Raw genomic sequence first — 13,955 nt, forward strand, 5'->3', positions numbered from 1 at the left:
ATGTTAGCTCAGAGCTGGTCTTCCTCAGCAAAAAAAAAAAAGAGAAGGATTAGCATAGATGTTAGCTCAGGGCTGATCTTCCTCACAAAAAAAAAAAAGAAAAAAGAAAATAGATTTTGAGGTACACACAAGCAGAGACTGAGAATATTTGGCATATAATTAGAATAAGAGTCTTGATGCAAGGAAGGGCAAGATGACTTCATTAGAGATCATCATGATACAGAATATCTAGAATTAGGCTTGGCAAAACCCATCAATGCAGGAAGAGAAATACATACACGACAAAAACAGAGTTAGTTTTTCTACTCACCTCTTGCTAAGAGTGTTTCTGATCCTTAGTGAGGAGGAAATGGGAAATTCATGTCAGCACTCCCACTGTGTAAAATTTCTAGTACATACATAGTATATGGTGATGCTTGGGTTTGCAATCATGAATTGTATGCAGTTCTGATCCTACGTGTGGGTTAAGTCGTTTCTTGCTAATCTTTTTGTTATCTTTATAAAATCTGGAGTTATTAAAGAATCCTTCAAGTTGTTTTCATGTACAAAATATAGGATTGAATCCTACCGATTACCTATTCAAGGTGCTGGTGCCGAGAATGGAAGACCAGATGAGCGCACTGTGTCTTAGTTTGGGCTTTTATGGAAGTAGACCCTTAGACAGGAATTCAAATGCAAGCAGTTTGTTTGGGATTTGATCCCTGGAAACCACAGTAGAGGAGTAAGGATTGGAAACCAAGAAGGAGAGGGGCCAATGAAAGGTGGGAATGAAACAGATTACCCAGCAGGCCACTGAAGCTGGGGAACTCTGGAAATGGTACAGAATACGCACCTCAGAGTCATGTTGAGGTATTTATGTACCAAATCCTATCAGTTAGGGTACCAGAGTTGCTCCTGGGAGGTGGTAATTCTCCACAACTGCAACCTGCCTTGCGCGTGAAATGCAGGTGCTGCAAGGAGGAAGTTGGACTTGTGTGCACTGAAATGGTGAGGGCAAAGGGGCGTGAGTGGGACAGCCAGAACACCTACAACAAACACCTGTTGGAGGCTCTTGTAACAAGGCTTTTTCTAGACTGGATGTGCTGGAAAATCTCTCCTGTGCGTTTCTAACTCTGTCCCAGGACCAGTGATCTGGCTACACACCTAAGGACCTGTTTGTAGGTACTCAGGGTTGTTTGTAACCCAAATTGGATTTCTATGCCTTTTACTTTTTATTGTAATCAATTTATGTTTGTACGTGACACATTAAAAACTGAGCTACATTTACAACTGTATTTGAAATATGTCCGTTCCTTACTAGTGCTCAGTATATGCACACTGTGGAAAATGTACTGGGCAAACCTAAGATACAAGGACACTGTAATAAAATGTCCTCTCTGGGATGAGTTGCATTTCCTTCAGGTGAGACCATAGCCTCACTCAGGGCACATCTGGGATCTAGTAAATGCCAAGGGAAGCTGTGCCATTTGGCCCTGATGCCACGTCCCCTTTTCAAGACTGCCTCAGAAGAACACACTGATATTACTAATGATTGCTCTTTCTCTCACTACCAATTTCATTTCTTATTTTCCCATTCAAAATATAAAGCGAAATTATATGATTGCCCTATCTTTAATGGTTTTTTAAAATTCTCTAACATTCTCGAATAAAAATGCACAGGAAAAGGCAGTACCATGTGCATTGTGAATCATAAGATGCATCACTGATTTTAAAAATAAAACAAATGTATATTTATGTGCATTAGTATAATTTGGGGGTTTTTATATGCATATAAAAATACCATGGACAAATAAAAAATCCATCATTCATATATTACTGAAAAATAGTTCACTCCATATTAGCCTGAGCTAATGAACTTTACATTAGGTTTTGTTTCTGATGGGTAACATGCTCTGTATTGCACATGCCTGCTGTATAAGTGTAACACATTTTATACGACTGTTTCTTATCTTTATTTATTTTGAAATAATCTTAGACTTACAAAAAATGTGCCCAAGTAAATTACAGAGATCCCATATACCTTCCTCAATGTTAACATCTTACAGAAGTATCATACAATAATGGAGGACTGGGCCTTGAACCCGGTAGACGTGAGGAAGTCTGCTGCAGAGGTTCATCACCTTATAGAGATACTCTCTACATGTATGGTAGTGCAATGGGTAAAAATTTTTTTTTAACTTCCTTGGTTTAAACATGAGCGAAGAAAAAAGTTTTCTCTTTGGAACACTTAATGTAATCCAATAAATAAATAGATAAGTAAACACATATATGCATACACACAAAACACGTGTTGGGTGGCATCAGGATTCACTAAGACTTTGTATTAATGTTTGCTTTTTACTTTCAGTCATGCTACCTTCTCTCTTCCTTCGTTACTGCCAATTGTTAGGGGTATAGCCAAGCCACTATGCAGAGGAGTCTGATCTGATCTTCTGGAATCTTGGGAAAAGCAGAGGGCAAGGGAGCAAATTATAATGGTAGTAAGCAAGGGTTTGTGTCTCTGATATGAGGACTCTGACGTCGGAGGCATGCAGTAATGTTTGTTGCATAGAAATCCTCAGTGGTTGCCAACACTCCGCAATACATTACGTGAGAAGAAATGCTTGAACTTGTTGGTGTTAGTCAGGGCTGCAGTGCATGACATTAGAAAAACTCTAAATGCATATCACTGCAATACTAATTATGATAATAGTAACAACAAGATGAGTGTTGTTAGACCACTGAAGAGTATGATGCATAACTATCAATTGAGGCTTATTTTTTAATCCAAACAGAAATCAAAAAGATGGTGCTTGGCTATCCCTCTCAAATTTTAGAAGTGGTTATTACTAAGATTTCTTGAAGCAAAATATACCAAAAGAATTTCCTTATTCTTTCTCTCTTCGTAATTCTCCCAATCCTCAAGGCTTTCCAGTGTGCTTAAAAACACTCCCACACCACATACCCATCTCCCACTTCTTTCTCACCTTACCTCCCAATAAAACAGCCTTCTGGGGGGGTCGCTTTTAAACACTATGATGCAAAGTGCTTATAATAAATAGCGAGAGGTGTCTCTCTTAGGGAGTAAGAAAATATTGAAATTATAACTGCCATGTCTTCCCCTGCCCCCAACATTCTGGGATATTCATTGCTATGCATAACAAGTGAATCAGTTCTAGCTAGAAGGATGGCATTAGGCAGCACACTAATGTACCACAGCCTTTACAGCCATGCTTCAAATTCTCCACGTGCGTGTCTCCAAATTTCGCTCCAGTGTAAACCTTATCTTTGCTCCAGCTGAGCAGCCATACTGTTATTACAACGTCTGACAGTTAATCACGAAGTTAAGCCAGTCGTAGGAGGAGGTGTAGAGGATTATAATTTACTTGCTCCAAGAAGGTGCCAAGGAGGGGGCCAGCATCACGCAGGCACCAGAGAAAAAGCACATATTTAGTGGCACATTTAGGAACTTTTCTCAATGGGGATAGAAGAATATTTGGTCAGACTAAATACTATTTCACTCAAACAATAATGCTGAATTGGAAGGCTTAAAAAAAAACAGTGAAATAATTAAAGAGGAACTTTAATTCCTTCAAGCTGGAATTCTTTCAAACCAGTATTTGAAAGTCCTCTGAAATCTAGAAACCTGTACTTCTAGGTCTGGTCTCGAGGAGTGCTCTTTTCCACCCAGTTATCTTACTCTTGGTGTACACAATTTGCTTCTCTCTCAACTTTAGGGAGACAGAACTGGAGTTTCTCAAGAGGAATCTTACCAAAAAACTAAGAAATAAGCAAGAAGAAAGAAAAAAAAAACTGTAGAATTGAATGTCAATAGGGTACGTGTGCATGTGTATATACATATGTTTACTACTTACCATATACTACATATATGTGTGTATAAATATATATGCAACACTATGTGTGAAGCACTAGGCTAAAAATGTGCACACATTATCTTTTTTCATTCAACAAATATGGAGTTTAACTATTGTTATAAGCCTGGAGAAACAGCATTGTTTCTGATGGGGGAGACTGAAAATTCTAAAGTAAACAAATCAATGTTTTGAATGAAAATACAGTAGAGTGACTGGGGTGTTACTTTAGATAGTGTGGTCAGCAAAGGCCTCTATGAGAAGTGACACGAGGCTGAGACCTGCATGACGCGAGGGGAGGGTACAAGACAGGTAGATGGGGGATAAGGAACAAATGTCAGGCTTAGTCCTATAGGACAGGTCATATCATCATACCCACTTTACATATGAAAAAACTTGGACTCACAGGGAAACAAAGTGACTTTGAGATTCTACAGCTAGGAAGTGGCATAACCACCCATACCTCGGATCAGCTGCTCTACTTAGATTATTATTTTCTCCTCAATAGACTTTTCCAAACTCCTCTCCAGGCTGCTCCCCTTCCATTGCTCTGTCATTTTCTACTCTTTTCTCCCCAAGAGACAGCTAAGTCCTCTTTTAAACCTTCCCTCACCCTCACAGGAAGAAAACTCAATGACAGCACTTGGTGCCAACCTCCTTCAGAGCGGATTCTACTTCACTGATGCATATGATCTCCTTGCCCACCTCCAAGCCCTTGAGGGGAGGGCAGGGAGTACTATCATTCACCTTTGCAAACCTGGCAACTAGCATAGCCCTTGACATAATAAGCAATTAAGAAATGAAGCAAGTAAGAAATATTTGAGGGCAGGATGGAGGAAGGAAGAAAACAAAGAAAGAAGGAAGATTTTTAGTTCAGGATGCAGTTCACTTTAGAAAATGACAATAAGAGACTGCAGAGACAAATAAAGGTAGTTTCGCACAATTTCTAGACTTGTTACCAGCATCATGTTACCTTTGCTTCCTCCCTCCTCCTCTCTTTGAAAGCCAACTGCATTTTCAACGGTCTTAAATTATGCAAAGAAGAAACTCCAATCTGGGTCTAACAGTAGAGAGGGCAGCGGGAAAGGGAAAGGTACAGGAGGACCTGCCTGGTCCCCTGAAATCACACCACATGGATGGCAGTGACTCTGGAGGCGGGATCAATGCAAATTACTATGCCTACTTCCCAGCACGCCGTTAGCTCCAGTGTGGGTGTTACTTGTGTCCTAAATTTCAGAGACAGCACGGTCAATGTATAATCAAGGAGCTCTAGAGGCAGATTACCTGGCTCTGCATTCCTCTTCATCCATTCAGTAGCCATGGGACTCCCTGTTCCCATTTCCACATCTTCTCACTGGGGATGCTCTGGGCACATCTCACAGGTTGTTGGGAGGAATAAATAAGTGAATACACATAAAGCACTTAGACTGGTGCCTGGTGCCTGGCAGGAACTCAATGCATGTTAGCCGCAAATTTGGTACTTCCCAAAATAAATAAACAAATAAAGGGATGAAAAAAGGATATTGAGGTAAACACATAATTTGGAGAGAAGGAAGGGTCACTATGTTTAGTATCATCATTCATCACAATCTCTGGAGATGAAGCAGCTACAATAATTCCTGGAAGTTGTAGATAGACTTGTTCGTGTCCTCTTGCTCTTCAGCTGCCTCCTACAGCTTTCAGAGGGGTCCATGGCCTGAAACTTTCTGCATTGTCCTTTTCTATATGCTAAATTATTTGTCAGGGTCCATTTTTTCCTATTGTTTTCATTCATCAGGAATGATGATGGTTGCGTTTATTTTGCGTAAAAGAAGCATACCCTCATAATCCTTTTGTTTCCTTCATTTTTTAAAATTGAGGTAACATCGGTTTATAATAGTATATAAATTTCAGGTGTACATCACTATAATTTGATTTCTGTGTAAACTGCGTCATGTTCACCACCCAAAGACTAATTACCATCCATCACCATACACATGTGCCCAGTCACCTCTTTCGCCCTCCTCCCTCCCCCCTTCCCCTCTGGTAACCACCAATCTAATGTAATTTTGCCTAAAAGAAGCATACCCTCATATTCTTTGATCACTGATGTCTTAAAAGAGGGGTTAAAAAAAAAAAACCTTCTGACTCCATTTTTCTCTAAGACAATGGACAGAGGCGGAGCTGAAGCAATAAATTTTCTTGACCCTTTTATTGACCCAAATCCTGAGGGTATCTGTGTGTCCCTACTAGGATTTCAAAAACATCATGCAAGAAATTTCCTGGCAACTATAACTGTTTTAAGTTATAAACATAAGTCCTGATAAACGGTTCAGAAAGAGCCAGTTAATTGCAAAACAAAAACAGAACTCCCTTTAATGCCTGAAGGAACGGCTTGAGCAGTTTCCACGTATGGAGCAAATGTTTTAAAAAAGCAAAGATTTATCTCTCGCATTTTTTTTTACTAACCGACCACTAAGGACCCAGGAGGGCAGCAGTGGGTTAGAAACAGGGTTTCCGTGCCAGGTTCTGAAGAAAGCCTCTGCTGAGACAATTGGCCAGAGGCTTGTGCCCTGCTCTTCTAGCGTGCTCGGGCTACTTGCGTATGGAGTTCCACCAGATACAACAAACGTGCCCATGAAATCTGACATTGAGCCCTGATACAATTTAATCTTCTGCAGAACGCCTCCGCTCTATTCTATTAGGTGAGAGAGAGCAAGAAAGTCTCTTTGGAATTCACGAAGAGTTAGTCCGGGATTTAACTATCCGGGACCAGGTCTTATTTCCAAGCCCTTCTCAAACAATTTAAGTCTCTCTGGGAAGAAGTCATATTTATCCTCATCCCGGAAGCATTCCCCATTCCTAGAAAAAGCCACGCATCCTCTTCTTTCTCGCCTTCTTTTCTTTCACGCCTGGTGACAATTTCAAAGAGCTTTGTAGTTGAGACACTTAAGTCAGTCTCCTTGCGGCGTCCCGGTTTATGTCCACGCTCCGAGCTGGAGCATCACTTCACTGCCTCCGCATCGCCTCTCGCCAAACCAACTCGGTCTAACTTTCCCTCCCAGACTCCAGCAGGGGCGCCCTCCTGGCACCCGACTGCGGCAGGCAGGAACGACCCTGGCCCCGAGACCCGAGAGCTGCGCGGTCAGCGCCGGGCGGAGCGCCCACCGGCTCCTCTCCCGCCGCCCGCGCTCGCAGCCCCGCGCTCTCGGAGCTCCGCCTCGCGCCTCGCCGCGCTCGCCCGCCTGCCCTGGGCTTCTCGCCTCTGGACACTTCGTCCCCGGACACCAAGCCATCCCAACTGCCGCCCTCTCCACCTCCGGGACAGCTCAGCAAAACCTTGTCCCCTCCTTTGCACACGCCTCCGACCATCCTTTCAACAGCCAGCACAACCCCCAGAGATAAGCCCAGCTCGGATCTTTCCAAACCGGCCGCCGAGGATCTCCATCACCACCAGCCGCCCTAATTCACGTTCATTCATGTTCATTCTTTCTCTCTCCCTCTTGCGCTCTCTCGAAAGACTCCTAAAAAGACAGGCCGATCCGCCTCAGTGGCACTCCCTCCTTTCATTCATCCCCTCCCACCACACACACACACACACACACACACACACACACACACACACCGACCCAGACAGCCTACTCCACTTTTCAGACGCCCACCTCCTACATACTCCCCTCCCCTAAACAGACTTCCACCCACTCACCATCTGTAGCCTCCCTTCCGCCCCCCGCCCCGCCCGCCCGGCTCCCCCTCCCCAAGAAGCGGACCTGCACAGTGGGAGGCAGGGACCCCCGCCAGACGCTCGGGTCGTGCGCGCCGCTCTGACCTCTGCCCGCCCGGGAAACTAACAAAGGCGGTGCGCCAGCCCAGAGCCCGAGAGCGGCGAGCGGCGGCCGCGGGGCGGGCGAGCTTGGGCCGGGCCGGGCGAGCGCCGGGCGGGGGCTGCTCCGGAGTCGGGAGCAGCGGCGCCGGAGGACGCGGATCTCTCGCCGCGCGCGCCGCTCGGACGCCGCCGGCACCATGGGCTGCTGCACCGGGCGCTGCTCGCTCATCTGCCTCTGCGCGCTGCAGCTGGTGAGTCCCCGCGCGCCCCAACCCCGGACCGGCCCCTGACCTGGGACTGGCCTCCCCGGCTCCCTCCGCGGAGCCGCAGCTCCCGGCGCAGGGCGGGCGGGCGATCCGGGCGCTCCCGCCGGTCCCCTCCCTCCCCGCCGCTCTGACTCGCACTGCCCTCCCTCGCGGACACTCACCAGGTCGCCCCTGCCCTGCGGGAGGGCGCGGTCTCCCTCTTGGAACCACGCACTGGGGTTCCCAGGGCCCCTGCCCGATGTCGCCACAAGGTCCAGGGGTGGCTGGCGAGACGCCGGGGGCGTGAGAGATTTCCCCGCCCCTCGGTTGGACGACTGGCTTTAGCACCCTCCGCATTCCTGCTGAAGTTTCACCGGAGCTTGTGGGTTCTTTCTTCTTGGGATGATTTCCCGTTACATTGTTTAATTAGAAGGTGCGTGGGAATGCCCAGCTTCTGAGGGGCCAGAAGCAGCTTCAACTCTTAGTTAAGAGTGAGGTGGTTCGTACCTTCAGCAGGTTGAAAGGTGGTGTGTCTTGGATTTCTAGGAAGGAGGTCTGGCTGTGTTTTTAAACAGAGTAATTCAGCCCCTGCCCATCCAATTTGTCTTTAAATTTTGCTGAAATGCTCCATGTTCAGACAGCGACAGACTGACAGCTGTCAACGAGGTAATGAAAGGCTCCGTTGGCTGGCGAGGTGGCTTGCCAAGGGAGTGCATGTAATGGGAAGTTAGACACCAGAGTGGAGAGTAAAAGGGCTTTCAGTGTGGAGCGAATGCTTTTCTTAACATAAGTCCTATTGGGACCTAGACCGGCCCTGTGGTCTATTCCATAGTCACTTGAGGTCCAGGCCATAGACCTTTTGTGTCAGACTTTTGTGTGTGAGAGATTAATAGACATCTCCCTTTTATTACACCTAAGACAGATTCTGCAGATGCTCTGCAAGCTTTCTTCTAAGTGTTGTTTGTTTTGTAAAGTCACAAACATTAACTAGCATATTTTAACTCGCAAGAGGAAAAAGCTTTTCAGCGAACTTTACTGGGTAATGTCAACCCTTGTGAGACTCATTAACTGAGGAATAAAATAATGCTGTTTCTTTAATAGTTAGTCCTTGTTCCCGTGAATGTTTTAAAAGGTTTCGCTTTTCTCTTGCCAGTGTTCCATTCTCCCATTAAAAACCTCACTTTAGATGTGCTCTTCATTGTTTACATAGTGTCCATAATTTATGTATTTATAGATTTTAAATCAGTGGCTACTTTTCTTTAAATCTATGGGACAGTCCCTTCTGTACTGTTAAATAGGACATATTTTATAGAGTTGTCTTGAAAAAATAATTTAAAAATGCACTTGAGCCTGAATGTTTTCTTTCACTAAAGAAAGAAGGCCAGAGGATAGTCTACATTTTGGTTATTAGAAATGGACATGGCTTATAAATTGGAAAAATTGAAAAAATATTTAGTCAACCCTTGAATATGCAAGATTGTGGATAGGCACACTGGATTGTATAATCTATAATGGCATAATTCTTTCTGTTTTACATGGAAATAATGTGTGGGGGTTTTTGATGCAGCAGAGTTATCAGTATAATTATAATTTCCTTAGTTGGTATTATAATATTTGTGAAGATAATGTGTTTCGTGTTTCATCTGTCAGCCTGGAATGCTTCCATGTTCCACATACACCTTCTCAATTGATACAAATGTAACTTACTCTTCAAAGCTTACTCCCAAATTCCATCTTTATGAAGTCTTCTTTGGTGGTCCAGGTAAAATCACTCACTTCTTTCTCTTTAATTGCGTAGCACTTTGCTTTTTCCTCTGTTACAGCACATTTCATTCTCTTAAATTATTTTGTTATTTAGGCATATCTTTATCACTAGACTGTAAGTAACCTGAGGATAAGGATCAAACATTATTCATCTTTGCAGACCCTGCCAGTCCTTAGGAGAGCTCATAGTAGGAGCTGAAACATATTTGCTGAATTTATGATAGTAATTAACATTTGCAATCCCTACAGGGTTTTTGCATAAACGTGATTTCATTTCACTCCTGAAGTTATCCTCTGAGGAAGGCACCTATTTCACTAATTTGCAGATGAGGAAGGTGGTACTCATAGAGTTAAACAACTTTTCCAAATCAATAGTTTTTGGATGGTAGAGCCAGTGGGGCGATGTGATGTGATTATTAAACACTGAATAATTGGACCTCAGACAAAACAAAATATATATTTTTATATATATTACATTATTGTCTAGTATATTATAAATATTATATATATAAAGGATGTGTAGCACTCACTTGACAATAATAATAATAAAATATGTAATTTTCTTTATTGTAAATTCTACATAGCCAGTTAATTCTGGCAGAATCCTTTTGTTGAATTTGATAAACTTTTGGTTCTGTAGTGCTGACATCAATGCTGGTTAATATTTTTATTTACTTCGAGGAGTACTAGGAAAGTAAATCAAGGAAGCCAGTATTGGAACTTCACTCCATCAATGACATGATGTTGGTTCACAACCTCGGGAACTTCCCCGAGTGAAATTCAAAACTGACCCCTGTACTCAGGAGGCAAGGAGAGACTGAAGAAAGAGGCAGACCACGCTAGATTGGTAGGTGGCAGGTTTAATAATAAGCAAGGGAACTAATATACCAAGTTTGTCTTGAGCTGCCGAAAGATGAGTAGATCTCCACAGCCACCTGCTAGAATCTTAAAAGTTTTTAGAGGCCTTAACAGGGTTCAGTCATGTATACCATCCAGATGTCTCAACAACGCATTGCTCTCTCAAGGCTGCATCCTTGAAACGGCTCCCGCTGTGGGAATGGTGGGCAGAACATACATTTCAAGGACAGGGGAAGGAGTGACATGCTTCCAGTTGCCCTGGTCCGGCTTGAGGGTCGACTGGGTCATGACCTCTCAATGACCCATGAGCAGATTCTTTGCTGAATTGGGTAATAGTTTTCAAACACTGGAAAATTATTTCCTCAATTTCTTCATGCTATTGACAATGTAATGTCATGGGACATGACAATGTAATGACATGACACATTTTAGGTTTAATGTGCGTTATTGGAAAAAAATTCTCCATTGCTTTCTTAAGTCTCGACAATCAGCAAAACAATGTTACACTCTAATTTTTAGCATTTGCCAATTTTTTTATATATAAATACTCCCACTTTGGCCAATTTGAAATATATAGTATTTCCATCATACAGATAAAATAGGCGTAAATAACCTCAAAAGCAGAAAGAAAGTAAAACAGAGTAAAATAATTAGGAAGGGATGTGTTTTAAATATGTAGTACCCCTATTTTTAATATGATTTACTTAAATTTAAGTTTATGTTATTTAATTTTTAATAATGGCTGTGTTTAACAAGTGGCTTACAAATTCCTAAAAATTTAACTGACTCTCTGAGCTGATATAAGTCTACTCCAGCATACCACTGGATAGGACTCCCAGATCTAGTGTTCTTTCCACTGAAGCCAGCTGTCTTTTTTTCTCTTTCATGTTTTTTTTCTGCTCCTGCCAGCTGTTGGAAGATGGAGCTTATGAAGCGGTAAATAAGTGTGGATGTTGAGAGGGGAATGGTATTTGTAGAACACATTTGCTGAAAAGAATCTACATGCTAACAACTAGAAGTAACTGTGTAGGTCATTAAAAGATGGCACATAAGTTCCTTCTAAAAGTTAAAGAAACAAATAAAAGGTTTTTATTATCTCATTCACATTTCCTTTGAACCACCCTCTGGAGTGAAGCATCAGATTGGGAATATCATGGAAGAGAATTTATCATTTTTAGGCTAGTGGATTTGGATGAATTTAGTTTGCAAAATCTCAGTCTTCTTTCTACTTTCTTCATTCCACTGCTCTGGCTTTCTCCCATCATTACTTTTTCTCTCTGCTTCTGCCCTCAAGCAAATTTGTGTGTTTGCCCCAGATTTTACATTCATGTTCTTAATTCTGTTAGATGAATTTAATGAGCAAGTGAAAAGCATGAATAAATGCCCAGAGAAAACTGTGCAAAGTAAATCTTTTCTGAAAAAGCAATTCATTACAGTGTTAGATTCATCAAGTCATCCAAGAACTTTTAAATACGTTTTTGTAAGGATACCTTTGGTTTTGCTTGTTTAAAAATAATGTGTATTCTGTTATCATATATGTGTAATCTAGAAATAAAAAAAACACCTGATCATATGCTTTTGGTAAATTATTTTTAATTGCCACATTTAAATGAGTTTTAGTTGTGTGTTTTTAAAGTCTAGAATTTACTCCACATGTAATTTCAGAGCCTTTTTCTGACAGCGGCCTCAGTGAAGTGTTGAACTTGGGTTGGCAGGAATTGTTCCCACAGGGCGTTAGACGTCTTCTCAGTGTCACAGAGGTCAGACTCCAAGACATGTTCAACAAAATTTTGTCCCTGGATGCTGTTATTACCAGGGAGATTTATTGCACCCTATATCACTTTATGGAAAGGTGACAGCCATATTCCTATTAGGCCTAATAATCAGTGGAACCAAATTCAGAACTGTCACTTTATGTATCCATAGTAACGGAAACCTTTAGAAGATTGATAGAAAACAAGCAGTTTTTAACACATTGATTGGACGTATGTTTTTATTTTAGAGAACATCCTCTCAAATTAAAGAAAACTAGTAATTGTTTTTCTCACAGTGAAAACCAAGTTAACTTTGCCTACCGCATTCAAACCACCTTGTGACCACCTTGGACACTGTAATGATGAGATAAAATGTGTTGAGAGGTGTCTGAATGTCTGAATGACGGTGCTGTAGTTGTGCTAACGTGTTTTTAAATTAAGTTTTGTGAAATGTAAGATTCACCTGTCATAGATGTTTGGCAGTGGATGCAGAAATGCCTTTATTTTAACTACGTAGATATATTGATACTTTTGCTTTAACATGTTTTAAATTTTAATAGCTCTTTCTCTTCTCCTGTGAAATATAATTCTTAGTCATTCAGTTTTCATTACTTTTTCTGTATTAAATACTCTGGTTCATCTCATGGAACTTAGAAAAGATTAGGGAAATTAAAACTATGGCTAATAATGAGACTTTAGTTATCACGTGATTGATGTTGAAATCATTACAGTATTCTACATTAGCCAATTTTCTACAAATTTGGATCCATTTGCAGATCTCTTCTCTTGTTATTTAAGTGTACATCCATAGTATTGAATTTTCTCAGGAAATATTGTATTATGACCTTGTTATGGGTTGAATTGTGACCTGCCCTGCCTCCACACACACAAATTCTTACGTTGAAGACCTAACCCTCAGTAACTCAGAATATGCCCTTATTTGGAAAATAAGTAGGGGTGGGTCCCTACTCCAGTATGACTGGTGTCCTTATATAAAAGGGAAATTTGGACTCAGGCATGCACACAGGAAGAATGCCATGTGAAGATGAAGGTAGAGATCAGAGTGATGCTTCTACAAGCCAAGGAATGCCAAAGATGCCAGCAAACCACCAGAAGCTAGGTGAGAAGCATGGAACAGATTCTCTATCACGGCCCTGAGAAGGAAACAGCCCTGCCAACACCTTGATATTAGACTTCTAGCCCCCAGAACCATGAGACAATAAATTCCTGTGGTTTAAGCCACTTAGTATGTGGTACGTTGTTAACGGCAGCCCTAGAAAAGTTTAGACTTTGCAGAAAACTTTATGGAAAACTAATACAGGTCTTTTATTTTTTATTTTCATAGCACACTAATCACATGTTTCTTTGTGTTTATTTCTTTGCATATGTGTTATTTCTTTTACTGGATTTTAAGTCTGCACAGGGCAAAGACTTTGATTTACTCACAGAATCTTCAACTACACCCTGCAAAGGGTAAACACTCAGTAAATATTTGGAGAATACATTAATGTATAAATAAATGAATAGCTACACTATTGTTTTTTTTAATGTGCCAGACATTGTTCTAGGTACTTAATATCTATGAAATCATGTAGTTCTCAGAACCACTCCTTTTAGAGATTCAGAAATTGAGGCAAAAAGAGTTTAAGTAACATGCCCAAGACCATACAGCTGGTGA

The 13,955-nt window shown here is 41.8% G+C and overlaps 1 protein-coding gene and 1 long non-coding RNA gene across 4 annotated transcripts in view; one reads left to right on the plus strand and one right to left on the minus strand.

Moving 5' to 3' along the window:
• Positions 1-8,373, minus strand: part of LOC131396509 (uncharacterized) — a 30,364-nt gene extending 21,991 nt beyond the window's left edge. Inside the window, exon 1 of the long non-coding RNA XR_009216575.1 lies at positions 8,084-8,373. This is a non-coding gene — a long non-coding RNA (uncharacterized LOC131396509). The remainder of the gene's footprint in view (positions 1-8,083) is intronic.
• Positions 7,599-13,955, plus strand: part of NKAIN3 (sodium/potassium transporting ATPase interacting 3) — a 605,922-nt gene continuing 599,565 nt past the window's right edge. For 2 of the 3 annotated variants that reach the window (XM_058528768.1, XM_058528770.1), the window contains exon 1: positions 7,599-7,907. In XM_058528768.1, coding sequence (XP_058384751.1) covers positions 7,854-7,907 — 54 coding nt within the window. In that variant the 5' untranslated portion in view covers positions 7,599-7,853. The remainder of the gene's footprint in view (positions 7,908-13,955) is intronic. The other variant, XM_058528769.1, reaches the window with a different exon arrangement.

This window comes from Diceros bicornis, chromosome 33 (assembly GCF_020826845.1).
Source record: "Diceros bicornis minor isolate mBicDic1 chromosome 33, mDicBic1.mat.cur, whole genome shotgun sequence".
Taxonomy (NCBI): domain Eukaryota; kingdom Metazoa; phylum Chordata; class Mammalia; order Perissodactyla; family Rhinocerotidae; genus Diceros; species Diceros bicornis.